At 51.8% G+C, this 26859-nt stretch overlaps 3 protein-coding genes across 8 annotated transcripts in view; all 3 read right to left on the reverse strand.

Annotated features, from left to right (window-relative positions):
- OTUD5 (OTU deubiquitinase 5) overlaps positions 1-8495 on the reverse strand; it is a 36707-nt gene extending 28212 nt beyond the window's left edge. For 2 of the 3 annotated variants that reach the window (XM_037821751.1, XM_037821750.1), the window contains exon 1: positions 7151-7744. In XM_037821751.1, coding sequence (XP_037677679.1) covers positions 7151-7744 — 594 coding nt within the window. Of the gene's footprint in view, positions 1-7150 lie in introns of all 3 variants that reach the window. The other variant, XM_037821752.1, reaches the window with a different exon arrangement.
- Positions 8496-11062: 2567 nt separating this feature from the next.
- Positions 11063-19378, reverse strand: KCND1 (potassium voltage-gated channel subfamily D member 1). Its single transcript, XM_037821460.1, has 7 exons — positions 19177-19378; positions 16585-17734; positions 14672-14834; positions 14476-14559; positions 14292-14384; positions 13761-14011; positions 11063-12469 (listed from the first exon to the last, which is right to left on the reverse strand). Exons 2-7 carry the CDS (start codon positions 17703-17705, stop codon positions 12244-12246), a joined length of 1938 nt encoding a protein of 645 aa, XP_037677388.1. The 5' UTR covers positions 17706-17734; positions 19177-19378; the 3' UTR covers positions 11063-12243.
- A 2514-nt stretch (positions 19379-21892) lies between these two features.
- The window catches only part of GRIPAP1 (GRIP1 associated protein 1), a 30876-nt gene continuing 25909 nt past the window's right edge, over positions 21893-26859 (reverse strand). For all 4 annotated transcript variants that reach the window (XM_037821788.1, XM_037821786.1, XM_037821787.1 and 1 more), the window contains 5 exons: positions 25761-25891; positions 24559-24681; positions 24339-24432; positions 23304-23458; positions 21893-22447 (listed from right to left, as the gene is read on the reverse strand). In XM_037821788.1, the coding sequence (XP_037677716.1) occupies positions 22355-22447; positions 23304-23458; positions 24339-24432; positions 24559-24681; positions 25761-25891 (596 nt within the window). In that variant the 3' untranslated portion in view covers positions 21893-22354. The remainder of the gene's footprint in view (positions 22448-23303; positions 23459-24338; positions 24433-24558; positions 24682-25760; positions 25892-26859) is intronic.

Raw genomic sequence — 26859 nt, forward strand, 5'->3', positions numbered from 1 at the left:
CACAAAGCACCAGGGATGCCCTGGGCTCAGCAAGGAGTTCAGCAGGTAAGCAGGGCAGAGCCAGGAAGATGAACTCGTATGAGCCAAATGCCTGCCCCAATCCAGGCATATCTCTCTCTCTCTCTCTCTGTGTGTGTGTGTGTGTGTGTGTGTTTCCCTCAAGGGAGAGAAAATGGGCAAGTCTTGATCATGGGCCCCAGAAAGAGTTCAAGGAGTCCCAGGGGCTAAAAATGGGCAAGTCTTGATCATGGGCCCCAGAAAGAGTTCAAGGAGTCCCAGGGGCTCCTAGTCCAGTTTCTTCATTCCCCAAGCTGGACAGGTGGGGTAGGGGGATATGGCCCAGGAAGGGAGGGCTGGTTGGAATGGGAGTGGAGGCTGGCCCAGGCATAGATAAGTTTAAGCTACATTGATGCCCAAGCCAAGGTGCAGAAGTCAAGTCCTGCACCTTGGAAGTCCATTGCTGAGCCTGTGGGCGAGTGCCTCCACATCACTGAGACTCCAAAACGGGGCTAGAGAAAGCTAGCTCTCTGACACCAAGGAATCCCAGGCGCTGAGGCAAGATCCTGCAACTTATGGGTTCAAATGTCCAGGAGAAGTCAGAGCAGGCTGTGGGACCCAACAGAATTAGGTTCCAATCCCAGCTCCACCAATTACTAGTTATGTGATTAACTGCTCTGAGCCACAGTTTTCCAATTTGTGAAATGGAGATAACAAGCATCCCAATAATAGGGTTATTGGTCAGACTGGGATAGTACAGGGCTTTGCCAAGCAAGAGCACTTAATGTGCTCTCTTCCCCTCCCTGAAAGGGAAACAGAATCACCACTCCCAAGCCCCCAGTAGGCTGCATAATGGCTACCCCAAAAATATCAGGTCCTACCTAGAACATGTAATTGTTACCTTATAAGGAAAAAGGGGTCTTGGCAGATATGATTAAGTTAAAGATCTTGAGATGAGGAGATTAGCCTGGATTATCAAGGTGAACCCTAAATGCAATCACAACTGTCCTTATAAAAGGGGAGTAGAGGGAAAGTTAAGACACACAGAGGAGAAGGTGATGTTAAGACAGAAGCAAAGATTGGAGTGATGTGGCCACAAATCAGGAATGCCAGCAACCCCCAGAAACTGGAGGAGGCAAGAAATGGATCCTCCCCTAGAGAATCTGGAGGGAGCATGGCCCTGCCCTCACCTTGACGTCAGCCCAGTGATGCTGATTTGGACTTCTGGCCTCCAGAAATGTGAGAGTGTACATTTCTGTTGTTTTAAGTCATCCAAATTATGGTCATTTGTTACAGCAGCCAAAACTAATACAGATTTTGGTACCAAGATCGGGGTGCTGCTGTAAAAAATACCTAAAAATATGCAAGTGACTCTGGAACTGAATGATGTATGGAGGCTAGAAGAACTGTGGGGCCCTGATCAAAAAAGCCTTGCTTGGCCTTAAACAGACCACTGGTAGAAATACAGACTTTCAAGGCACTGCTGGTGAAGGCTCAGAAGGGAATGAGGAACATGTTATTGGAAATTGAAAGAAAGGCAATCCTTACTATATAATGGCAGAAAATCTAGCTGAATTGTGTCCTCCAGTTGCATGGAAAGCAGAACTTATAAACAATGAAACCTGGATATTTAATTGAGGAGATTTTCCAGCAAAGTGTTGAAGGTGTGACCTGGTTTCTTCTTGCTGCTTATAGTACATGCAAGAGGAAAAAGATAAATTGAGGAAAGAACTGTTAAACAAAAGGAACCAGGACTCGATGATTTGGGGAATTCTCAGCCTATCCAGATTGCAAAGACACTAAAATTAGGAGATTCACTATTAGGAAAGTGTACTCAAGCTACAGGATTATTTCCAGACCTTGAAACTAATGGAATTTGCCCTGTTAGATTTCAAAATTGCTTGGGACTGGTGAATTCTTTCCTCCTTCCATTTTCTCCCTCTTGGAATGAGAATGTCTGTTAACTATTATCCTATGCCTGTCCTACCACCGTATTTTGGAAGCAGACAACCTGTTTTCTAGTTTCACAAGTCCACAGATGGAGAGGAATTTTGTTCCAGGATGGATCATACCCAGAATCTCACCCAGAGTTAAGGAGGAGATTTGGAACTCTGGCCTGATGATATTGACAGGAGATTTTGAACTTGAGTTGATGCTATAACGGGTTGAGACTTTTGAGGATGTTGGGATGGGATGAATGTAGTTTGCATGTGTGATGGATGTGAATCTTCTGGAGCGAGAAGGGGGACTGCAGTAGGCTCAATAACAGCCCCCCAAACATCTCAGGTCCTAATACCTGGGACCTGTAAATTTCCCTTATAAGGATAAAGACTCTGCAGACATAATTAAGTTAAGGATCTTGGGATGGGAGATTATCCTGGATTACCCTAAATGCAATTACATGTATCTTTATAAAATAGAAATAGAGAGATTTGAGACACATCCATGGAACAGAAGAAAATATGAAGATGGAGACAGAGATTGGAGTGATGTAGCCACAGACCAAGGAATGCCAGCAGCCACCAGAGGCTGGGAGAGGCAAGGAATGGATTCTCTTCTAGAGCCTCCAGAGGGAGTGTGGCCCTGCCGACACACTGATTTCAGTCTAGTGATAGTGATTTGGGACCTCTGGCCTCCAGAACTGTGAAAGCATAAATTTCTGTTGTTTGAAACCACCCAATTTGTGGTGATTTGTCACAGCAGTCACAGGAAACTAAAACAAACCTCCTGTAGCACTCACTATTGTCTGAGCTCTAGGGCCTTATGGCTATGAGGCAATGTGCCATGACTTGCATCCTGCAGGATCCACTTTCCTAGTATCATCCCAGGGTGGGGTTTACAATTCGGGCAGCAGGAGCCTGGAATCCTCCTCCCAGCCTGGGAAGCTGCTGACCCTGCCTACCACTGAAGGGGACAGGGGGAGGAAGGTGACAGGAGCAGTGGCAGCTTTGTGGATAGATATCTCCCCATAGCCCACGGCCAAGAGATGCTTAGTATTCTGAGCCTCACAGCTCTATCCCAGCAACCCCGGTGCCAAGACCACCCCTCTCTCCCCCAAAACATCCAAGAACACCAGCTCAGCTCCATGGGCGAAACACAGGCAATCCATCCACTGATACACACAGATACACTGTTCTCTGACGACCAACCTAAGCCCTCCAGGGCAGAGACATGGGAGAAGGGCAAGGGGACTAAAAACCTAAGGTCCAATTATTTGGCAAAATAAAGAAATTAAGTACTGATACATGCTATGACATTGATAAAGCCAGTCACAATGGATTGCATAGTGTATAAGTACATTTATACGAAATGTACAGAACAGACAAAACAAAAAATAGATTAATGGTTGCCAGAGGCTGGGAGGGGCTGGGAAGTTGGAGGATGATGGCTAAGTGGGGTGCAGGATTTCTTTTGGGGGTGATGAAAATGTTCTAAAATTGACTGTGGTGATAGATGCACAGTGTGAATATACTAAATACCACTGAGTTTTACACTTCAAATGTATAGGATGTGAATTGTATCTCAGTAAAGCTGTTAAATTTTAAAACAAAAACAAAAACAAAAAAAAACAAGGGCCTGTAGCACCAGGCAGGGAGGAAGAGGCCAAACACTGCTTGAAACTTCAGAGCACATTCCAAAAGGTAGCACATCCCCAAAAGCACTGGGGGCCCCACTTAAAACTTTTGCCAGAGTTAGGACAAACAGGGAATTAAAGAAGACATTAGAATTTGCTTCAAAGCTGGATGGATCACTACATCAGTGAGGCCAACCTCCCTTCTCACCACTAGCCATTTTATGGATGGAGAAAATGAGGCCCAAAACAAAATTATCCCAAGACAACACAAAAGGTTAGTGCAGAAAACAGGACTCAAATCCACATTACCTAGGCAGAGCTCACCTCCTGCTATACCACTCTATGACCCCACTAGCTACCCAATTCTAGAAGGTGTAAGAAGAGTCCAAGCAGTCTGCAAATTCCTAGATGCATCCTTACTATCAAAGATGGGTTACTAAGGGTGGACAAAGGCTCCTAGGATGAACCAAGATGATCCTGGGGAAAACTGCCCATCTTGGGCAAGAGAAGAACCAGACAAGGTCCGAGGTGAGTAAGGTCAGGTATTTGCACACTCAGTAACCCTAGGCATGGGTGGACTTTTGCAGAAAAGGCAGCTGAGAGGAAGTAGTTTGCCTAAAGCCAAAAAGCAGCAGCTAAGAAGATACACAGGTTTGAACTCAAGCCTGCCAGGCTCCAAAGCCCAAACTCTCCACACACAACCCTACTTCTAAACCATCCAACAGGCCCCCTATCACCACAGTACCCCAAAAAAATTCAGTCTGCCAACTCTGAGTCTCACACCAACAGGCCACTGTCCTGCCCACCAAGCCTGGAACAGAGGAGCAGGGAAGAGAGGGGAGGAACCCAGTTCTTCCTCAAAAGACACCTACCATTCTCTGTCACCTCCAGGTCCAGAGGACTTCAGAGTGAATTCCCTAAACCTCCAAAGGCAAACAACACCTCATCAGCACCCCCTTCCTTACCTGATCAATGAGGAAACTGAGGCCCAGAGAGCACAGGCAAAACCTATTCTGGTTTACCCGGTGAAGCCCCAACAGAGCCAGAGCTGGCACCCAGGTGCCCTGGCTACAGTGCCAGGTCCAGCTTCTTCAAACAGCCCACCTCAGCACAATACCCCCTCCTCAAAGAGCTCTGTGGGGTACTCAAGCTCAGGAGGCTTACAAGCCATTCTTTTCATAGGGAAGATGCTCAGCAAGACAGCCACACCTGGGAAAGGAAACCCCTGCCATCACCTCCAGCACCTGGACCCCAAAGCACCAAAAGAGCTCCTGAAGGCAGTAGAGATACATTCACAGCATTGGGATGAATAGAAAGCCTGAGGGGGGCCAGATTCACCATCTGGGCTCCCCCTCAACAACTCCCCTCTTTTCAAGAGATTCAGTTGACCTCCAGGCTACAAATGTCTCCAGTGACAGTTCGGGACCAACACTGGAGTGGCAGTCACCAAAAAGTCTCAAGGTTGGACCAGCTGAAGCAGGGAGAAGAGGAACATCATCTTCCCTTTGCCTCAAGAAGTCAAACAAGGAGCCTCTCTTCTGTCATTGGGAAGGGAAGGTTTCAAGAGCCCACAGGACTTTATTTCCCTGTTCTTCTGGGGAAAAGCAAAAGGGAGGGACTCCCAGACTAGGAGATGCAAGGGGGTGTAGGGAGGTGTTTTTCTAGCCACCATGGCAGCACACGACTTTCTTTCTCTTTGTCCCTGGGTCCAGGGGTGAATCACTCCCTATTTCTTTGGGGAAGAAAGGCAGCCTTTACCCCAGCTAGGGAGAGAAAAAACAACTCCTGGTCCTGACCTTACAGGTCCAGGTAATTTATCCTGCCAGGAAAAGTAATGATGAGTGGGATGAGAATGAGAACAGAGAGTTCAAGACAAGGCCCTGGCCCCTATGAAGTACAGGAAAATTTACCTGCACCAAAGGTGAAAGGGATGTGGGAGAATTTCCCTGGAGTGGGGAGGTCCCAAACCCTTTCCCTGTCCCTGAGAAGAAAGCTTGTCAAAAGCAGTTCAGGAAGCTTAGAATATTCTCCTGACCCTGGAAGTGGGAAGCTAGGTCCCCTCTCCCTGGTGAGAAAGACTTATGGGGGGGGGGGGGGGCCTGCATGCCCAAGAAGGCTCGGGCCCCAGTCCCAAAGGGGAAGGATCTCTTGAACTTGAGGGGAAGCTCAGGCCCCTGGCAAGAGACCCAGACCCTGTGTCTCAGAATCTCACCCTACCTGTGTCCCCAAGGGGAATGGGGAGTTCTCAGAACTCAGTTCACAAGTGGGGAGACGATTCTCAGGCCCAAGAAATCTTATATCCATAAAAGGCCCCTATGACCTGGGTGTATGATGTCTGAGGAGAAGTCACAGACAGTATCCTCAGGACAGGTTCAGGTCTCAGGTCCCAAGGGGGGAGGATCTCATGTATCTGAAAGCTCAAACGCTTGAGCGGAGGAACCACAGGGACAGGGACACTCAGGCCTCTGTTTCTCAGGGCCCCTGTATCCATGTTCCAAGGGAAGCATCTCAGGGCTCTGTTCTGGGGGGAGGAGGAGGGGACAGAAACAGTACTCCTGTTTCTTGATGGGAAAGTTCAGACCTCATCTTTAGAAACACAGCCATACTGGGATATGTATGTGGGTCTCCTGTCCCTGAGGGAAAGCTTCAAGTCCCCTTAGCAGAGGGATCCCCAAAAGTGGGGAACTTAGGTCTTTGAAAGCAGGCTTAGATCCCTGGGGAGGCCTCAGACACCATCCCTGGGGACCCTATGGTGCCCATGTCCCCTGAGGAATGGTCTCAGGCCATTGAGATAAAGCACAGACCCCTGTCACTCAGACAGAAGATGAGTCTTAAGAGTATAGATTCTGGTCCCTGGGGGTAGGTTTTGGCCCTTGTCCCCAAGGGGAAGGGGAACTCATCTCCCTAAGAGATGTCTTATAACCCAGAAAGAAACTTCAGATCCCTGTCTCTAAAGGGTGTGTATGTGTGTGTGTCAGGCCCTTGATTCTAGAAGAGAGAGTCTCAGGTCCCTTAAAGAAGACTTAGGACCTCTGAGGATGTCTCAGACCTCACTAATGGGTGATCCTATACTGTATCTCCCTGGGAAGAGGGGAAGAGGAGAGTTGTCCCAGACAGAATGTCTCACACCCTTGAAAGGGTTTAAGTCCCTTGGGATGTTCAGATCCCATCTCTACCTTCTCCACTCCCCTTTGGATTGTCTCAGGCTTCTATCAGAGGAAAGAGGATCTCGAGCCCCTAAACGTAGCTCTAGATTCCTTGGAGAAAGGCCTGAGACACCTGCCCCCCCCCGGAGGTGTTTCATCCTGCCTGTGTCCCCTAGAGGGTTCTCACCTATTGGCCTACAGGCTGAGATCCTAGAGCCCCGAGTAACTATGGGCCCTAAAAGAGGCTCCATACCCCATCTTTAAGTCCCCCACCTTATCTAGGGCGTCTAACCCAGAGTCCTCCAGAGGAAGTGATGTCTCAGGCCCCTACTCCCAGAAAAAGGAGTGCCAGGCCCCGAGAGAAGGCTCAGGTCCCGCGGGGTGATCCCATCTGCCATACCACCCACCCCTCGTCCCCCTCCCCAGCCCTTACCTGCTCGACAGTGGCAGGATCCATGGCCTCAATGCGTGCTGCGGCCGCTTCATACTCGTCCTCACTGTTGTAGCCTGCGCCGACCTCCTCACGCTCGGGACTACCCCCGCCAACCGCGCCAACCCCGGGGGCTTGACGTCGCCGCTTGCTGTGCCCCGGCCCAGAGCAGCAGCTGCCCACGCCCACCGTACCACCCACGCCCACCACAACGCCAGCCGCGCCCACGCCCGCTGCCGCTGCCCCTAACGCGTCGCCAGGACCGCCGCCGGGACCACCAGGGCCCCCGCACGGAGGCGGAGAGGCCTGCTGCGGTCGGGGACCCGCCACAGCGCCGGGCGGCACGGCCAGCGCCCAGCGGTGAAGCGCACCCGGTGGCCCGGGTAGTGGCCCCTGCGGCGGTGGCGAGGCCCGGGGACGAGCCCCCACTACGCCCGAGTCACGGTCACGATCCCCGCCGCCCACGCCTGTGCCGCCGCCGCCCACGCCCACACCCCCGCCGCGGCGCGGCGCCGGGGGCAGCGGCCCAGGCGGCGGCGACTCGTTGGTGGGGTCGGCGTCGGGAGGCGGCGGCTTCTTTTTGGGGAGTATAGTCATGGCGGCACCACCGAGTACCCCCCAGCAAACCCGGCGCGAGGCACGCCGGGACAGGATCCGGATGGGGACGGGGGAGGTCTACGACGGTGCGCAAAGCACGCCGGGAACGGCGGGACCCGGATAAAGGGACTGAGAGGCCGGTTCGAGGACAGTCGGTAGCTAGCGAGTAACGCTGGGAGAGCCCGGATGTGAAGTCCAAGACGCAGGCACCGCTGCGACTCTGTCGTGGCCTTCTCTCCAAGTCCACCAAGCCTATTGCTACGCTGGTTCCGGCCTTCTGCTTCAAAGGAAACAGAACCAAAACAAGCACCTCTTCGCCCCGCCCCCTCGCAGGTTCTTGAACTACCGGGTGGGGCCCGGGCGGCGCTGCGCACGCGCGCCGGAGCACCGGCCCGCCCCTCGCTCGGAAGTACGTGGGCAAAATCTCCACCGCCGTCACAATAATTACGGGCACCAACCAATCAGAGCAGCGGCGCAGGTTCTCGACGACGCCCACGGGCCAATCAGGGGCGACTGCTTGCCCTCCGCCTTAAGACTTCAAAGTCGGCACCCTCGCTCCCCACTTTTCTTCCCGTCGACTTCGTCTTGCTCTTCTCTTTTCTCCCCGAGGCTCTGATGTGCAGGCGTGGGTACTGCGAAAGGCCAGTGCGGCCTGTGCCGCACCCGACAACGAGCGCTTTTCCCCTCCAGCCTCCCAACTTGGCCGCAGTCAGCTGGACTGACTGAAAACTATCAACACTCCCAGTGCATAGCAGCCCCTGCAACGTCTTTCCGGTCCCACCCACCTGTAAATACCCGTCAGGCATAGAGGAGGATGCCGCTTCACCCTGGCAACAGGCCGGGTTCTACGCTGGTTGGCTAGGAGACCCCGTCACTCACGTCGAAAGGGCCATCCTTGGGACGGACACGCACCCATCGAGGGAGCAGTGGGTGTTTGGGAAGCAGACATGCCCTCTCTGGGCACTACGACACTCTCGCCCTCGCGTTGACCTCTCCGCCCCTTTAGCTAATGCGCAGGCGCGGCGCAGCATTTTAACTGAGTTTGCTTGGGTCTAGCGAATGTTAGTGAACCAACCCTGTCACCAGCCGGCGTCTCACAATGGGATTGGTAAAAATCCCTACTATTGTGTGACTCGAGAGCTGCAAACTAATCCTAGCTCTGCCCTGCCTTGTGTGAGTGATCCTTGGCAAGTCATTTAACACACACACACCCCGTCTTCAATTCTACTTCTCTGTAAAATGCCAACGATGATTCCGGTGTTTCAAAAATGTTGTTTTGATGTTTGTAAAGGGCCTGGTGCTGGGCCTGGCACAGAGTAAGTGCTCAATAACTTCGTCTGCACGGTGGTGCCGTAGAAGGATCCCAGGTTCTGGAGTCAGGATGACCTCCGTCCCAGGCCCAGATGGACCATTACCAAATGTGTGACCTTGGGCAAGTCATTGTGTCTTTTTTTAGTTTACCCTTGTGCAAAATGGGGATATAATGTTTGCCCTGACAACCTCAGGGAGTAGTTAGGGAATTCGGATGAGCTCATGAATCAAAAAGTTCTGAGAGGTGACAGTTCCTTGTCAGTCTTAGGAGCCAAGCTATATACAACAGGTTGAAAGAGGAACCATTAGAAATCTCTTCTGAATGCCACCTGACCTTTCAGATGCCAACCATAGTTGAAGTTCTTCCCTAAAGGATGTCAGTAATAAAAGGGCTCTAGAAGTCTTTTCTGCGCATGAAACTTTATGGGAGGGAGGGGCCTACATTTCCTGGGCTACCATGCCAAATGACATGCACATTATCACACTGAATTTTCTCAGGACCATCTTGCTCCAGAGCCATATCCCACTTCCTATTGGATATTTGTCCAGCACTATACATCTAAAATTGAACTCATAAGAATAATCATGGCTAACTTTTATCAAGTACTTATTATGTGCCTGGCTCTTTGTAGCTAACAGCTTTGATGCTCCCTTTGACAGTGAATGGCACCACTATTCAGCAACTGCCCCAGCCAGAAAACTAGGAGTTAACCATGACTGCTACCCTCTCCCTCAACTCCCATGTCAATCCCAAATCCTGCCAATTCTACCTCCCAAATCTCTTGACTCCAAATCTGCTGCCACAACTCTGGTCCAAGCCACCATCACCTCCCAACTGTACTATTGCAAAAGCCTCCTCACTGCTCTTCCTGCCTCCAGGACTCTCTATAATCCACATTCCACAACCAGAATAATCCTTCTGAAACATGAACCTCCTCATGACGCTTTCCTGTGGATGGGTCTTCGGAGGTCGTACCCATCATCCTTAGGATGGAGTCCAAAATTCGTATCACAGCTTCAAAGTTCTTTTGTGACCTGGCCTACCTCCACAGCCTCGCCCTCATTACAGCCTCACACTGTCCTCCCAAGCCATACTGAAGTCCTCTCAGTTCTCCAAACAACCCTGTGCTCACTCACTTAACTTCCAGGTCACTGCATATGCTGTTCCTTCTGCCCAAGTCATTTCCATCCCTTGCCTTTTGCCTGGCTAACTTCAACTCATTTTTCATGTGTAGGCCAGGTTAGGTTCTCCTGCCATCTATATGCTCCTGTAACCCATCGATCTTAGTTCTACCACACTATATTGTAATTACTAAATTGTCTCTGCCTTCCCTGTTCAACTCTATAGGCTAGAGACGTCTCTAAATCTTTGCATCCCCAGAACAAGTGTGTGTGATATGCATTTAATAAATATTTGTTGAACAAATGAGTGGTTATCTCTATTGCACAGATTAGCAGACTGAGGCAAGAAAAGGTAAGCGATTCTCTCACCCAGGAATTGAAACCCAGGTCAACCCGAATTCAAGGCCTGTCTTCTTGTTGCTCCACAGAGCCCAGTCACACACTAGCCTAGTACAATGAATAGCCCAGAAGAGAGTAGAGTGACAGGGGACCTCCACGAGGAAGGGGAATTCACCAAATTCAGGGATGCTCTTCATTAGGGTTAAATTCAGAGTTGTTTGCTACCAAACAACTAACCAGCTATGTGCTGCCCTGGGTCTCAGTTTCCCCATCTTGAATGATCAGATGATGTCAGAGGGACATGTCCCAGGGCCTCCTAGCCAGCCTCACCAGTTGTAGATTTGACTTTTCAAGTCACCCTCTTTCATTTCTCCTAGATCCCCATCTTCCAGAACATATCACCATCCATCCACCTCCTATATCTTTACCCACATCAGCCCTTCTAACTAGTTAAAAGGAATGGAAATCAGAGTGTTTTTAACCGCCCAGTCCAACCCAGCTCCCAAGCCCCCAGAGCCAGGAGGAGCTCAGTCCTCATCTCTCCTCTCAGATTTTATTGAAACTACATCTTTGTCAGCCACCAGCTCCACAGGGACAGGGCTGGGCACAGGGAACCTGAGATGATGCCAGAGTTCAGTCTGAAAGCAGACACAGAGTTCCAGAAGGTGACCCAAGAGGGAGAAGAGAGAGGAATATGTGAAAAGGAGTTGTGGGGTAGGAGGAGGAGGAGATCAAGAAGTTCCTCTTGCCTCCTACTAGTCCCGAAGTTCCAGGATCAACCCAGGCCTCAGCCCCCTGATACTTCTGGACTCCTGCCCAAGATCTCCACACACAGCCCAGCTCTTGCTGGCTGCCAGGTGCTTATCTCAACCATTCCAGCCTCTAGCTCAACCCAGGAATGAAGCAAACCAGAGAAGAGAGAAGGGAGGAATGGTTAGAGGTGGCCCCTCTGATTAGGGAAGATGTAGATGCTGCAGCAAACTGGGGCAGAGGCTTTGCATAATGTCACGGCAGCAGCTGCTATTGCTAGAGTTTGCTGGAGGCCCAGTGGAGGACGGAGTTGTGGGGACCCATTTCCAGCAGCCAGGGAAAGGGGGGAGGGGCATGGTGTTTGTGCTATCTGTGTGTGTTGGCAGGGGTGGCCTGACCCCTCAGACAAGGCCTGGGGGTGGCAGGTCACTGCTGAGGCCAGAGCCCATGGAAGCCTGTGGTTGCATTCCAAGCTTCAGAGGCTCGGAATCGTTGGGCCTGGTAGAGGGTGGGGACCTCTCCTAGAGACCAGATCAGAGGTGAGGGTTGTCTTCTCTGAATGCCCAAACCTCCACAGCCCGGCCAGAGAGAAGAGAAAAATCTCAGCTCTCCTGCTGGGACCAGAGCTCAGATGTCAGATGGGAGCTTTACCTACCTCTGAGGGCCCAAGAGGAGGGGCATGCAGGAGGCCAGCTGGGGGAAAGGGACCAGTCCCAGTGTGCTGGGGCAAGGAAGCTGGGGGTCTGCGGAAGCCCAGCTCTTCAGTTCCCACCAGGAAAATTGTCTGGGGTAGAAGAAGTTTCCTTTTCCCTGGCTGCTTCCCACCGGGTGAGCCATTCCATGAAACTCCATTGCATAGTACTCATTGGAGGGCAGAAGGGGTCCCCAGGCCTGCCCCTCTCTGCCTCCCCAAAATATGGCTTTGGAAAGGAGGTCCCAAGAATCGAGAGGGCCCTCTGGCTGGGTAGGCCTGCCCCTCACAGGGAAGAGATCTTGACAGTCTCAGGGAGGAGGCAAGGGGCACCCAGGCTGGAGTTCCTGAGGGTGCTGCTGGCCCTGCCGCCGCCGCCAGGGGAGGAAGGCTGACTCTCATCTGGGGTGTTGGCAGGAGGGGTAGGGATACTGATAATGGCAGCCACGAAGTCCCGGCTGTCGCAGTTCAGGTCAAGACTTTCATGGAGCTTGGCATTGAGGCTTGAGCGGCTGTGGACAAGGGTGGGGAAGATGGAAGGCTCTTTAAAAAGTCATAGTATCTTATTGCCACAGCAATCATGGCATTTATTGAGCGCCTATTGGCATTTATTGAGTGCCTGGCACTGCACTAACTGCTTCCCCTATGTCCTCAATCATGGTGGGAGAGAGTATGGGCTCCGGAGTCAGATAGTCCTGGGTTCAAATCCCGGTTCCACTTTAACCACTCCAAGCCTCTCTTTCCTCTCATCTGTAACAAAAGAATAATGTATTTCCTACCTCTGAGGGTTGTTGCAGAGAGTACATGAGATAATGAACGATACAAAGTGCTCAGAACAGGGCCAGGGAACATAAGGAGCACAGACACACAAATGTCATCTACTGTAAACAATGGCCCATAGTTAATAGTACAATGATAAAAATGTTCTTTCAGAATTATAGCAAGTGTACCACACTAGGGCAAGGTCTTAATAATAGGGTGGTAATATATGGGAACTTGGTATTCTACGTATTTTATACATGATTTTTCTGTAAACCTATAACTTCTCTAATAAAAAAAAAACCTTTTACAACCTCTTACTAAGAGCAAAAAAAAAGTTATTTATTATGCTTACTCATAACAGTGTCCAAGTCTTGACAATAGCCTACAGTAGGATCTGCACAATCTGGCTCCCCTTCCTTTCTGATTTTACCTCCTATCATTCTCCCTGTCACTCACTCTACTCTAACCATGGATGGTAGGTAGCTGTGTCTCTAACATTCAAACACACTCCTGCCTCAGAGCCTCTGCACAGCCTCTTCCCCCTGCCTGTAAAGCTCTTCCTCTAGATATCTCCCTGGCTCTCCCTTGACTCTTTCAGGTCTCGGCTCAGATGTCACCTCAGTTAAGACTTCCCTGACCACACTGTTGAAACCGCATCACCCCCTGCCCTCCATTCTATTCCCCCATTCCCAATTTATTTTTCTCCTTGGTGCTTACAGATCTTTAACATGTTACTCAGTCTGCTTATGTGTTTGTTTATTAACTGTCTCATCCCACTAAAATCTGAGCTCCAGAAGGACAGGGCTTTCTGTCTGTTCTGTTTGCTGCTACATCTCATGTGCCAAAAACTGTGCCTGGCATTCAATAGGTGCTCAACAAATGTTGCAAGAATGAATGAAGAATAAGGAGTTCAAGACAGGAAATGGAGGAGTTTGGGTTCCAGCTTGATTTGGCTGGGCCCCGGAGTCAGGATATCTCAGACCCACTGGTCCAAGCTCTGTGCTTCCCCAGGTGTGGCCAGCAGGTGAAAGGGATGCTTACCTCTGAGGACCAGGGCTCCTCCGCAGCCCGGCCAGCATGTCCAGCTCCTGCATGCTGCCACGGCTGACCGAGGCAGTGGAGTTGGCCAGACGGATGGCACGGCGCTTGGCCCTGCGGGGGCAGCAAGAGGACAGCAGACTGCTGGTCCCCATTGGCTGGGAGGACACAGAGGTGCTCCGACTGGTGCGGCCCCCCAGTGAGACAGCTCCCAGGGCCTCACTGAAGGTCACCTCATCTGTGAACTCATGGCACTGTGGGAAGAAGGGAGGCAGGGTCACAGGGCATGCCACCGGCGCTGATCCCACCCCCAGGCCTTTGCTCAGGCTGTTCCCTCCTCTCTGGAAGTTGCTCTTGCTTCCCTTCCCTTTCCCATCCCTTCAAGGCTCGGCTTTCTTGTGGCCTCTTCCAGGAAGTTCTCCAGGATTTCTACAATTAGTAGTGAGCCTCCCATCCCAGGGAGGGAGCTGGCTTGGCAACAAAGTGACACCCCCCCTCTTTCAGTATGCCACACCTCCTCTCATTAGGCCTCACCGTTGTCTTCTCTAGACAGTGCAGCAGGTGGTGATGTTGCTGCTCAAAAGCAGAACGGTTCCTGACATACAGTGCCTGTTCCTCCCCACTGTCCTGGAGTGGACAGAGCAGAGAGATAAGGTCAGCACCTTCCTTCTCCTGTCATTGCTCAACCCCCTCCCACCCAATCCAGGACCCTACCCACCTCAAGGCCCCCGTTCTGCTTGTACTGCAGGAAGGCATTGGTGGTGCCACTCTTGGCCAACCGGATCCTTGCCAAGCGCACCTTCTACAGAGAGCAGAGGAGGGAAAGGGTCAGGTAGGTAAACCCAAGAGTGGACAGGCTCTGGGTGGCGAGGTGTAGGGGGGACAGGAGGGGCTCAGATGGAAGGTGCTGTTACCTGCTGTGCTCGGCGTTTGTCAGCGCGCTGGTTCTGGTGGTAGATGCGGCTAAAGTTGGACACGATGACTGGCACGGGCAGGGCAATGACCAAGACACCACTGAGTGAGCAGATGGAACCGAAAATCTTGCCAGCAATGGTACTGGGCACCATGTCTCCATAGCTGGGGGGGGGGGGGTAGGCCAAGGTCAGGAAAAGTGCCCACCCACGTCTTGGTCCCCCCATCCACCCCAGCCCACCCCAACTCGTTCTGTGACCCTGACCAGCCATTCAAACTCTCTGAGCCTCAGTTTCTTGCTCTGTGAAATGTAGGGAATGGCCCCTCTGGCGACCAGTGGGAATCAAATGAGAACTGGGCTTAGCCCTCAGCCCCTGCCATCTGCTGCCCCCATCCGATGCTGAGCTAGGCATCTGAGTCAGCTGGAAATCTATTAATACTAAGCATAGGAGAGAATGAGGAAGTCATGGGCAGTAAAGAGAGCCTCCTGGGGACCGAGCCCCATAATCGCCAGCCAGCCGAAGGGCTCAGAGTCCCAGAAGAGAGCGTTCTGTTGGTTTTGCCGACCTCTGTCTTACCTTCTCTAGGTAGGACCCCTTCTGATTCCCCCAGGGGAAGCCTTGAAACTGTCATCGTATGAAAAAAATGGAGGGGTGGGGGCTTGAAACCTTCCCCTTCCTTTCTCTGCTCCAACCCTCCCCTGGATGGAGATGGAGCAGAGCCAACCTTATCAACTTGTTTAACAGATGGGAAAACCAAAGCTTAGGGAGGTTCCATAACTGACTTGCCCCAGATCACACCGCCATGGGACCAATAAGAACCCCTCTACAAAACTCAGTGTCTGCAGTCTTCAGCCTCTGGGCCTTTTCTCAGACCGGGCCCTCCCCCCAGCCTAGGATGGCAGCTCTTCCTTATTTCTTTATTTTTGACTCATTTTGGGCATTCAGGACTCTACTCAAACATCTGTCCAACTCGGCCATTTCTGGCTCTGTGATATGTCATCTCAGGCCATAACCTCAACTATGAGCCATAGGGAGTCATCCACCAGGGTTGTTGTGAGGCCTGAATAGGGTAAAAGGAGTCAAAGCACCCAGCTCCAACCAATTGTTGGGGCTCAATATTTGTTTGTCAATTCTGAGCCTCCAGCCAGAATTAATCTCTACTCCTTAGGAACCCCAAATCAATTTTTCTATCTCTCTCTTAAGGCACTGAACAAGTCCATTCATTCATTCATTGAACAAATAGTGAGCACCAACCGTATACCTAATCCCAGTGACAGAAACTCAGAGAAGGATCAGACAGTACATGCCCTAGGCAATGCCTTTAAGTACTACATGAGTTAGGTGATTCCATTTGATATTTTCATCCCAACTCTGTTTCCTCTCAGGGATTGCCAGTTAAAAAATAATGCTGAAAATATCTTGTTCCTAGGAACATCAAGGAATCACAGAGCCACAGAAGTAGTGCCTCACGCAGCAGACAGTTCTAGAGGGTTGGGAGACATGGGTCCTCAAGATGGACAAAAGGGCAATCAAAAGCCAATACCTATTTATCCTGCCTGCCCCAAAAGCATTCGGAGAACTTGCGCAACCGTGGTGTCATTGAATCCTCTGTAGGTGACGGGAGGATTATCATTTCTCATTTTACAGAGGGGCAAACTGAGGCCCAGAGAAAACAACACCAACCAAAAGAGAGCAACTAAGACAATCCTTGAACCTAAGTCTGCTGACCTGGAAAATCAAGGCAGTCAGAGCTGGGAGGGAAATGGAGATAAAGTCCAACTCCCTCATTTTTTTTAAAGATAAGCAAACTGAAGCTCAGCAAGTGAGAAAGATTATTCACGTAACCTTCTTAGTTTTACAGAAAGGGTGAGTGTAACTGATGAGGCAGCTCCCTACACAGGGTCTGCACTCACCCAAGCGTGGTCATGGTGACAATGGTATACCAGAAAGCCGCGGGGATGCTTGTAAAGTTAGTCTTGTTTGTGCCCTTCTCCGCATAGAACATGACAGTGGCGAAGATGATGATGGCCATGGTGAGGGAAAAGAGGAGAAAGCCCAACTCAGAGGCACAGCTCTTGAGCGTGTAGCCCAGAATCCGCAGGCCCTGGGAGTGCCGGGAGAACTTGAAGATACGGAACACCCGGAACACACGCAGGGTGACAAAGGCACCGGAGACATCCTCGTTCTTGGGCACGAAAAGCCCGATGTAGTACGGTAGGATGGCCACCACGTCGATGAGGCTCATGACACTTCGCAGGAAGCGGCAACGGCTGGGGGCCGCGAAGAGCCGCAGCAGGTATTCCCCGGTGAATATGAGGACGCACGCCGTGTCCATGCAGAAAAAGGCCAGCGGGAAGCGGTCACCACAAGGCTGTTCCCTCGGCGGCCGCCGGGCAGGGCCGCGGCACGGGATGGTCTCGACCACGTTGGCAATGACCGACACGGCGATGAAAAAGCCGGTCACGTAGTAGAAAACGAGGGCCGCGGTGCTCGTGTGGGGGTTCTCGAAGGCGCGCCAGAGGCGCTGCCGCAGGGAGCTGCCGGCCGGCAGGGCTGGGCCGTCTGCAGCCTGCTCGGCTTCCTCGTCCTCCGCCAGGCGCTCGGCATTCTCCTTCTTGCGGTCCCGGTACTCTTCCAGGCAGCAGTCGCCCACAAGCTCGGGTACCAGGCCGTAGAAGGCCAGCTCTTCGTCAAAGGCCTGGATGCACTCCTGCCGTGGACAGTGCAGTCGCCCGGTGCGGTAGAAGTTCAGCACGTGCCGGAACATGTCTGGGTCGCGATCGAAAAAGTACTCGCCGGAGTCGGCATCGTAGAAGAACTCCTTCTCCGAACTGCCCAGCAGAGTGTCCGGATAGCGGTCCAGCGTGTTCTTCCACGTCTCGAAGCGCCGTCCGCTTACGTTCACCACCAGAACCTCGTCTCCGCGGGATGCTTTCACCCCCGGCGCCGGGGGCAGGGGCTGCTGGGCCAGGGGCAGCCAGCCCACGGCAGCCGCGCGGGCGAAAGGCAGCCACGTGGCCACGCCGGCCGCCATCCTGCCGCTCCCCGGGCGGCCCGCGGAGACTTGGGGTGAGGGTGGGGGGGGAGTGGTATTTAGGAGGATGTGGCTGTCTCCAGGATGGTGAGGGGCTTGGAGGGGCCCCGGGCAACCCGGATAAAGAAACTGGGGATGTCTAGAGAGGCCAAGAGGAACCAGGAGGAGGGACTAGAGGGACGGGCAGGGACCTGGGGGACATTTAGAGGGTTCAGGAGGCACCTGGGGGTATCTTGAGGGACCGGGAAGAGAGAGGAGCAGAAAAGGGGCATCTAGAGGAGCCTGGAAGAATCTGAGGGAGTGTTTAGAGAGACTTGGAGGATTCTAAAGGGGTCAGCATGTGTCTGAGTGGTGCCTAGGGGTGCCTAGAGAGGCAAAGAAACACCTGAGGAACTGACCACACTCTCAAGTTTTCAGGAAAGGAAGAAGGGGCTAAAGTCTCTTAATGGGGTTGGAGAGGGGGCTTGCAGCGTCCAGAGGGGTAGAAATAGGACTAGAGGTGTTTGAAAGAGGCTGAGTGTCTGGGGGGTGGTGGTGGGTTCTAGAGGGTCTCACAAAGGAGGGTTGTCCACACCAAGACTTCTGGGGAAAAGATACAGTGGCTGGAGCCCCCTTGTGGGTCTGGAAAAGGGGCTGGTACATCTAGAGGGGTGGCTGTAGAGCCAGGAGGTTGTAAAGAGGCTGAGAGGTGTCTTGGGAGTGCCCAGAGCTGCCAAGAATAGCCTGGGGGTGGGGGTGTGTTGTCTACACTCTACAGGAGTTCTGGGGAATGAAGGACAGACTTGGGGCCCCCTAGTGGGGATGGAGAGGGGAGTGGGGTATCTATAGGGATAGACACAGGGCCAGGTTATTTTTTTAAGAAGCTGAGAGGTATCTGGGGGTGGGGGGTATCTGGTGGGGAGGGGAGTTCTGAGAAAACCTGGTGCACACTCTCAAGAGTTCTGAAGGGGGAGGAAAAAGGGGGCTGGGGAATCCAGAGAAGCTGGGGCTCAATTGGAAGGAAGTTAGGCACAGCCCAGAACACGGAGGGGATAAGAAGGATGGGGATCCCCCTCAAAGTGCGTTGGAGAGGGGGCGGGGTGTTGAAAGGGAGTTGGGTGTGTCCCCAGGGAAGGGGGGCTGCTGGGCCCTCCAGGAGGCAGGTAGGGGAAGCCAGATAACACCGGGTCCCACCGTTGAGGGCAGGTCTGGGGAAACCACACCCCGAGGGGCTGGCGGTAGGTACTGGGCAGCAGCAGTGGCAGCAGCGGCAGCAGGAGGAGAAGCAGCCACAGCCAGGCCAGGAGGAGGAGAAGGCGGCACAAGCAGAGGGAGGGGGCTGGGTCGCTGGAAGGAGGCTCTGGAAGGACAAGGCCCGGCGGGACCCCTGGAGCCTAGCCCAGGATGGGCTAGGGCGTGGGGGCTGGACCAGGGAAGGGCAAGGACAGCGCTATTGGCGGCCCCCTCCCCCTCCCCATAGGGCCGTCCTCACCTGTGTCCCCGCTGCAGCAGCAGCAACAGCGGTGGGGCTGGGGGTACCAAGCAGCGGAGCTCCCGGCCCCCTCTGCAGAGCTGCCCGAGTTCTCCTCCTCCTCTGGCTCTCTCTCCCCACCCCTCTGAGCTTGCCGGGAGATGGCGAGGCAGGGGAGGGGCCTCGTGGCTCCCAGAGCCCCCTCCCCTAGGACAGCCCGAGAGGGACCCTGGGGAGACTCCGCCTCCTACAAAGCTGGTTGGGCCTCAGTCGCGTCATCTGGAAAATGGGGGTGGCAGGGAGTTTTGCCAGTTCTCCCCACCTCCTTCCTGGACTCCCCTCCTCTTCCTGCCTAACTCCAATCCTCCTGCCCCCAGGGGCCGCTACCCCCACCCGCCTGAATCAGCAGCACTTAGCAGATCCAATCGATGGGAAGGCATCCGTTAATGGCCCGAGAGCGGAGTGCCACGGGGAATGATGCAGCGCTGTGTCCCCTCCCTGCCCCCCCCCAGGCAGTACGAGGGCTGGAAAAGCTGGGGTGGGGGAGTTGGGGGGGGCATTTCCCTGGGTGGTCAGGCCCCCATAGCTGCCCCCCCCAGGGGGATGCGGATCATGAGTTAAGAGCCCCAGCTCTAACCAAAGCTTAATATTGTGGGACTGGAACGCATCTTCGTGTCTTCAGATGTGAAATTGTGTGTGTGTGTGTGTGTGTGTGTGTGTGTGTGAGAGAGAGAGAGAGAGAGAGAGAGAGAGAGAGAGAGAGAGAGAGAGAGAGAGAAAGAGAGAGATTGAAGTGCAGATGGGGACAATCCAGGTCCCACCCCATATCAGGTTCTCTCCCAGCCCTGCCCCACTCAGAGAGACAGACTCCCTCATCTGTCCACATCCAGTAATCTCCAAATACACCTCCTCTAGAGGGCTCTGCTCCTGGGTGGCAGGAGCATTGGGTATGGAGTGACTCTGGCAGGCCTCCATGGGTTCAAACCCCCACTTTACCACTGACTTGCTGTGTCCTTGGGCAAGTGACTTGCATTGTTTCTTCAGATGTCAGATGGAATTACCCCAACTTGGTAGTGTCATTGGGAGCATTAAATGAACTTATAGAAAAGGGATGGCACAGGGCATGGCACACAGGTCTAATCTTTAGTAATTAAAAGTGTGTGGTAAGCAAGGAATTGCTATTTGTGGTGGTAGATGGATCCTATGTATTGAGGTGACTTCTCTCTTAGCCTACTGCTATACAAGGCAACAAGCCCATTAGTCCCTAGCTCCTCCAACCTGAACCTTTGAGCCCAATTCTTTGAAGAACTGGGGAGGTCTTGAGGACCTGTATCCATTCATTCACTTGACTCCATTTTGCACTGCTTGTGTGCAGTTTGGATAAATTATGTCCCCCAAGAAAAAGCCATGATCTTTTAATCCACTCTCGAGGGATATTGGGATTAGGTTGTTTCCATGGAGATGTGACCTACCCAACTGTCAGTGACACCTTTGGTTGGGGTGTGACCTCTGATTGAATGTTTCCGTGGAGGTGTGGCCCCACCCATTCAGTATGGACCTTGATTAGTTCACTGGAGTCTTATAAAAGCTCACAAATAAAAGGACCTCAGAGTTGCAGCTAAGAGAGGACAAAACGCCCCAAGAGCAACATTTTGGAGAATGCCATTTTGAAACGCAACCTGGGAGCAAGCAGACGCCAGCCATGTGCCTTCCAAGCTAACAGAGGTTTTCTGGACGCCATTGCCATCCTTCAGTGGAGGTACCCTATTGTTGATGCCGTAGCTTGGGCATTTTTATGGCCTTCAGACTGTAAACTTTGTAACCGAATAAACTCCCTTCATAAAAGCCAAAAAAAAAAAAAAAAAAAAAGTGTGTGGTGATGGCACAGCAGGGATGGGGGGCCAATTTTATCCTTTCATGTGTGGATGGATTATCCATGTAATCCTCCATTTGCTCACTCACCACACCCGATTTATCCATTTCACCATCCCTCCACTCACCCACCCATCCATTCTCCTACCCACACAACCAATTATTCTACCTATCCCTCCACCCATCCATCTGTCCATTTGTCATTAACCCACCCACCCATTCAGTCATCCATTTGTATATTTACCCCATCCACCTAACCATTCACCAACCTATCCATGTATCCATCCTCCACCCATCCACTCAATCCAGCCATCTTTCTATCCATCTCTGTCCATTTATTCATCCATATCTGTACCTATCATTTATTCATCCACCTTTTTCCCTTCCCATTCATTAGCTCATCCATCCAATTGCCCACTCATCCATCCATATGCTCCCCTATCCAACCATATGTCTGTTACTCATGCACATATATACATTCATCTGTCCACTCACATCCCCACCTGTCTTGTACCTGTCCGTCCACCTAACCATCTGTCTGTCCATTTATTCCCCCACCTACTCATCATCAATCCATGCAATCTTCCGCTTATTTTACTGATCCATCAGTCCATCCAACCACTTATCCATCCTCCTGTCTGGTCACTCATGCACACTCACATCTCCATGCACATCCATCCACACATCTGCAGATGTTTCTTCTCAATTCAGTTAGAGAGGCTGGTCAACAGTACTGGAGATAGGCTGGGTACGAGTTGGAGAAGGGTATAAAGTTGCAGCCAGAGACCACCCATCCCATTCCAATCACATGACCACCCCCACCCCCAGCACATCCCTCCTTGTTGGAAAGAACGAGACCAGAGAGTCAGTGGGTGGGCCCATCTGGCCAGATGGTATTTTGGCTGCACAGCCTTTACATACACACACACATGTTGCTAGAACGCTGAACATTGACTGTGCCCCCACCCAACATCCCCAATCCCAAATGTAGAGTAGCCAGGCTTCCAGACATAAATTAAAAAATAAAATAAAATAAAAAAGAGTTGGTCTCTGGGAGGGAACGCTCATGCAGAGATGAAGGCGGAGGCCCCTGGGAGCCAGGGCCAAGAAGGAAAAATTCCTTCCCCTCCCCTCAGGATCCCCACTCACCAGGGGCCCCTACTTTAAGACAGGCTCACTAACACCAACCATTAGGCCTCCAACCCCTTTAATGTCCAGTCTCCCAACCTATTGGTTTTTGGTGCCAGCCTTCATTTTCTTATCACAGCCCAAGAGAATGGAGCCCTGGGGGGAGCAGGGAGAGGGAGTGGGTACAGCCTGAAGGTCTTTAGCTGGCCTCTCCAGGTTCTAAGTCTGGATCAGGAGACCCCACGCACTCCTTGCTGAGCCGCACAATTTCCTGGGACAGAACCTCCATGTCCTAAGAAACAAACAAACCATCAGGAGCCAGAGAAGGGGACAGGGACAGCTTCCTCACCAAACCTGGGGAGTCATCTGTGATTGCTTTCTCTCCCCATTAATCAATGCCCAGCTATGTCTGGCCTTGGGTGGGAAGGTACTTGGAGAAGCTCAAAAAGCCCCCAGCAGTGGGCTGGATTTGGAAAAGTTGAGTCTGGGTGGGTGGGGAACCTCTAGAGCTCCTGACATAGGAGTGGATCACCTGTTGGGGCACGGTACTGCTGAAAGATACAAACCCCGCCCTCACCACTTTCTCTTCTACTAAATGGTGAGGTTGCTTCTCAAAGGTAGGGGCTGGGTCTGACTCCCCCAGAAATGGAGGAAACATGTGGGTGGCAAGATGGGCAAGTGGACGTGGGGACGGATGCATGAGGGATTCGTGGGGCAAGAGGTGGTGGACAAACGAATTGCCCAGAGGATAGACTGAGGACAACAGGTAGGCAGGCAGGTCACTGGGTGGGTGGGTGAAAGGTAACACAACGGTTAACTGAGAGTAGATAAGAGAGACGTAAGTCAGGAAATGGGTGAAAAGAAATGGGGTAGATAATTAAATGGATAGATGGACAGATAGGCAAATGGTTGGGTGAATGTGTGTATGAATGGATGAGTGGGTGGATGGAAAGACAGAGGGAGTGGTGAAAGACTAAACTTTTGAGTAAGTTGATAGGAGGATGGCAAGATGAGAGGATAAAGGAGAGGTCGGTGCCTGGGGAGGGGGCTGGATGGAGGGACAGGTGGGTGGTAGCTGAACCAGTGGCTATGTGGGTAGGGAGGCAGATGGGTGGATACAGATGGGTGGGCTGGTAGGCCACACTCGCCTTGTGCAAGTGCATGTTCTTGGTGAGCTGCTCCTCCAGCATGTTCTGCAGCTTCTTGTTCATCTCCCGAAGGTTCTCGTCACCTGGCTTCACTAGGTCTCTCAGGACGCTGCCCAGCCCGCTGCGGTCAGTGTGGCCTGCTGCCACAGACACATCTGCAAGGGTCCAGGCTGAGAACCACCCCCTCGGCAGAGCCAGAGGCGAGACGGACAGAGACAGAGGTAAAAAAGAGGGAAACAGGGCGGAGGGCAGGGGCCCATATTATGTATGGGATGGAAGCTTTGACATGTGAAACCTGGGTCTGTCACTTACTAGCTGTGTGACCCTGTGCCTCTGTGAAAAGGGGCTAATGTCTATGTCTGCATGTGAAGCACAGAGCACACAGTAAACACTTCGTGCCATATCAGGCTGTTGGTATCATTCTCATTAGTAAGGGGGAAATGGGGAAAGAAGGAGGTTTGAAAGAAAGGACAAAAGAAACAAAGACAGGGGAGATGCGGAAGGAAAGAGGAGAGAAGGTAGGAAATGGGAGGGAGAGGAGGAAAGAGGAAGAGAACGACAGGGGGAAAAAGAGATAAGGACCCCAAAAAGGATACACCTACAGAGAATGAACATTTATGGAGACAGAACAATAGCAAAAGGGAATAGGAACAGCGAGATAAGATGAGGGAGGGCAGAAGGAAGAGACACAGGGAAAAGAGACAAGAAGGAGAGGGATACAGAGATACACACAGAGAATGGAGAGTGGAGAGAGAACAGAGACACAGAGAGGAAAGAGATGCCACGGTAAAGAGAGAACAGAGAGAAAGAGAAGGGAGAGTGAGAGAGAGGGAGAGGTGGACCCAGAGGAGAGGGACACCAAGATAAAGAGACAGAGGACAGAGACAGATTTGCAGCCCTTCCTCACTCTCCCCCTTGTCAGTAACTACTGAGTTGCAAGAGGAGAGGAGAGAACCCGCAGCACAGAACAATGGAGAGGGGCAGGCAGGTGAGAGGGCCAGGCTGGGGCGGGGGATCAGGGAGAGGGACACTGACCAATCCGGCTGTCCATGACGTAGGTCTCAATGATAGCGCTCTTCCGGCAGAGGTCCTCTGCCATGGAGGCACTGCTCACCTCCAGATGCTTCACCTGCAGATGGCCCAGCCCATCTCAGACCCCTCAACTACATATGTTTGCACCTGAGGAGGGGCCCGTCACAACCCCCCCCACCCCCCACCCACCAGGACACTCCAAGTGGGGCAGTCAGCACAGCACCTTCTCTTCCAGCATCCACTTCTCCTGCTGGGTCTCTGCCAGTCGCTGAAAGAGCTCAGCCACTTCCTCATTCGACAGCTCTGCTGGCCAAGGCGGCTGGGCCTGAGGGCTGCTAGACAAGGACTGCAGGGAAGAGGAGGGAAGGTCAGCCCCAGGCTCAGCCCTGCCTGCCCCAGAGAGGAGTGAGGGGCTGAGAAGGAGAACCCAGCTGGAGGTGGGGTGCAGAGAGGGTGGGCTCTGAAACTCATAGCATTGTTGAGAGGATGAAGAGATCCTGTAGAAAATGAAATCAAATTTTCAGCTGAGAGGAAAACTAGGGGAGAGAGGAATGAGCTAAATGATACCACAAGGAAGCAAGTAGGAAAATCCAAAAGGTGGGATTTTCTGCCGGTCAACTGGCCTGATCTCGTCAACAAATTGGTGTCATGAAAGAAGAGACCACATTCAATGAAAAATTGACTGAACTGACATAAAACAACCAGATGCAATGTGTGCTCTGAAATGGAATGCTGGTTTTCATGAAAACAGCTATAATCTGGGGCCAACTAGAAAAATTTGATTAAGGTCAAGTATTAGATGAGATGACAATTTACCAAATTGGGAAGGTAGGGACCAGTTGAACAAAAGGTTACTTATGATCTCATTTAAGTAAAATATGTATTCACACACACACACAAAGAGGGGGGGGGAACTTGAGGGATGTGAACTAAGGATTTACAGTGGTGAGCTCTGGATGGTGAAAATGGGATTAAAATTAAAAAACAAAATCTTTGCTTGTCTGTGTTTTTCTTTTTTAATTTTCTACAAAAATTTAATTTTCTACTTATGGAATAATAAAAATTATTTCCAAATAAATGTGGCTGGCACAGAAGCTGGCATTATAGATGACCATAACAGTAAATGATAGTTATAAGCAGTAAAAAGGGAACTTTTACATGGACTGTATACCTACTATGAGCCACATACTTTATGGTGTCAGGAAAGGTGGAATTAGCCCGCAGATGACGAAAGAGTGGGTCAGAGAGAGAGAACGATTTGCCCATTCCCGATTTAGCAATCTGAATCCAAGTTGGTGAGACTGGGGAGAACTTGACAAAAAAATGTATGTGCTGGGCCCCGAGTAGGAGATGGTGGAGGAGAACAGAGGGTCCTAGAATTTGGGTAGGAGAAACTGGAGCTGTAGGATCTCCCCTGCCCCTTACCCTGGCTGGAACGGCTGAGCTCTCCTTCTCCCGCAAGATCTCACGGTAGCTGAAAGAGGAGATGCTACTGCTGTCCCCCGTCTGGGTCCGGCTTGGAGAGTTCATCTCTGAGAGAACCAGCTCCTCGAGGCCTGAGCGTGAGGAACAGAAACCTGAGCCCTGAACCTCTATGGTCCCAGGGCAGTGACAGGCAGAAAGAGTCAGAAATAGATTTGACGGAGATGGAGGTGGAGATGGAGATGGAGATGGAGATGGAGACAGAGAGGGGGGTGGAGGGAGAGGGAGAGAGGGGGAGAGAGAGAGAGAGAGAGAGAGAGAGAGAGAGAGAGAGAGAAAGAAAGAGAGAGAAAAGAAAGATGGAGATGTGGCTGCCAGGAGCAAAACGTGACCTACTCAGAGTCGGGGTACAGAGAAAGGAAAACAGACAGCTGGAGACAGCAAAGGTACACACCCACATGCAGAGAGAAAAATCCAGAGAGACAGAGAAAGACAGAGACCCTGGAGGAAGACATGAATCAGAGACAAAAACTAGAGAAAGACTCTCAGAACCAAGCACTTAAATCTGAATTTAACCTAACAGACAAGGAGCTGAGTACACGATTCTAAGCTGTTTGGTGATGTTTACACTAACCTGTAACAAAACAGAAACCAAAACAATCTTCCTTTACTGAGGAGAGGTTACTTCAGGAGACTGAGTGCCTTGGAAAGAAATTGATTTGGTGATACATCCATTTTGCCACATCACTTAAAACATGGGCACTGAGCTTGTGCTGCTGCTCTCGCATCTGGTTCCAGGTATCAGGGAAGGGGTTGAGACCACACCGTAAGGAATGTCCAGAAAAGGCAGGATGGCTGAGTTGGTGCCCTGAGTTGGGGGGGGGGGGGCTGACAAGGGACACACTTCTCTGAGTCTGCGATGCAGGAGATGCACCAGAGCGACCACTGCATTTTATTTATTTATTAAAATGTATTTATAGGCCATCCTCTTCTAAAAAAAAGGCCAAAGCAACTCAAGTCTTTTGTGTGTCTTCTGCCTTAAGTGGCAGAAATAACATGGATTGCATTAGCTGCGTAATTAAAGCACCACTGCCTGTTTGCA

The sequence above is a fragment of the Choloepus didactylus genome, chromosome X (genome assembly GCF_015220235.1).
Source record: "Choloepus didactylus isolate mChoDid1 chromosome X, mChoDid1.pri, whole genome shotgun sequence".
NCBI classification, from domain to species: domain Eukaryota; kingdom Metazoa; phylum Chordata; class Mammalia; order Pilosa; family Megalonychidae; genus Choloepus; species Choloepus didactylus.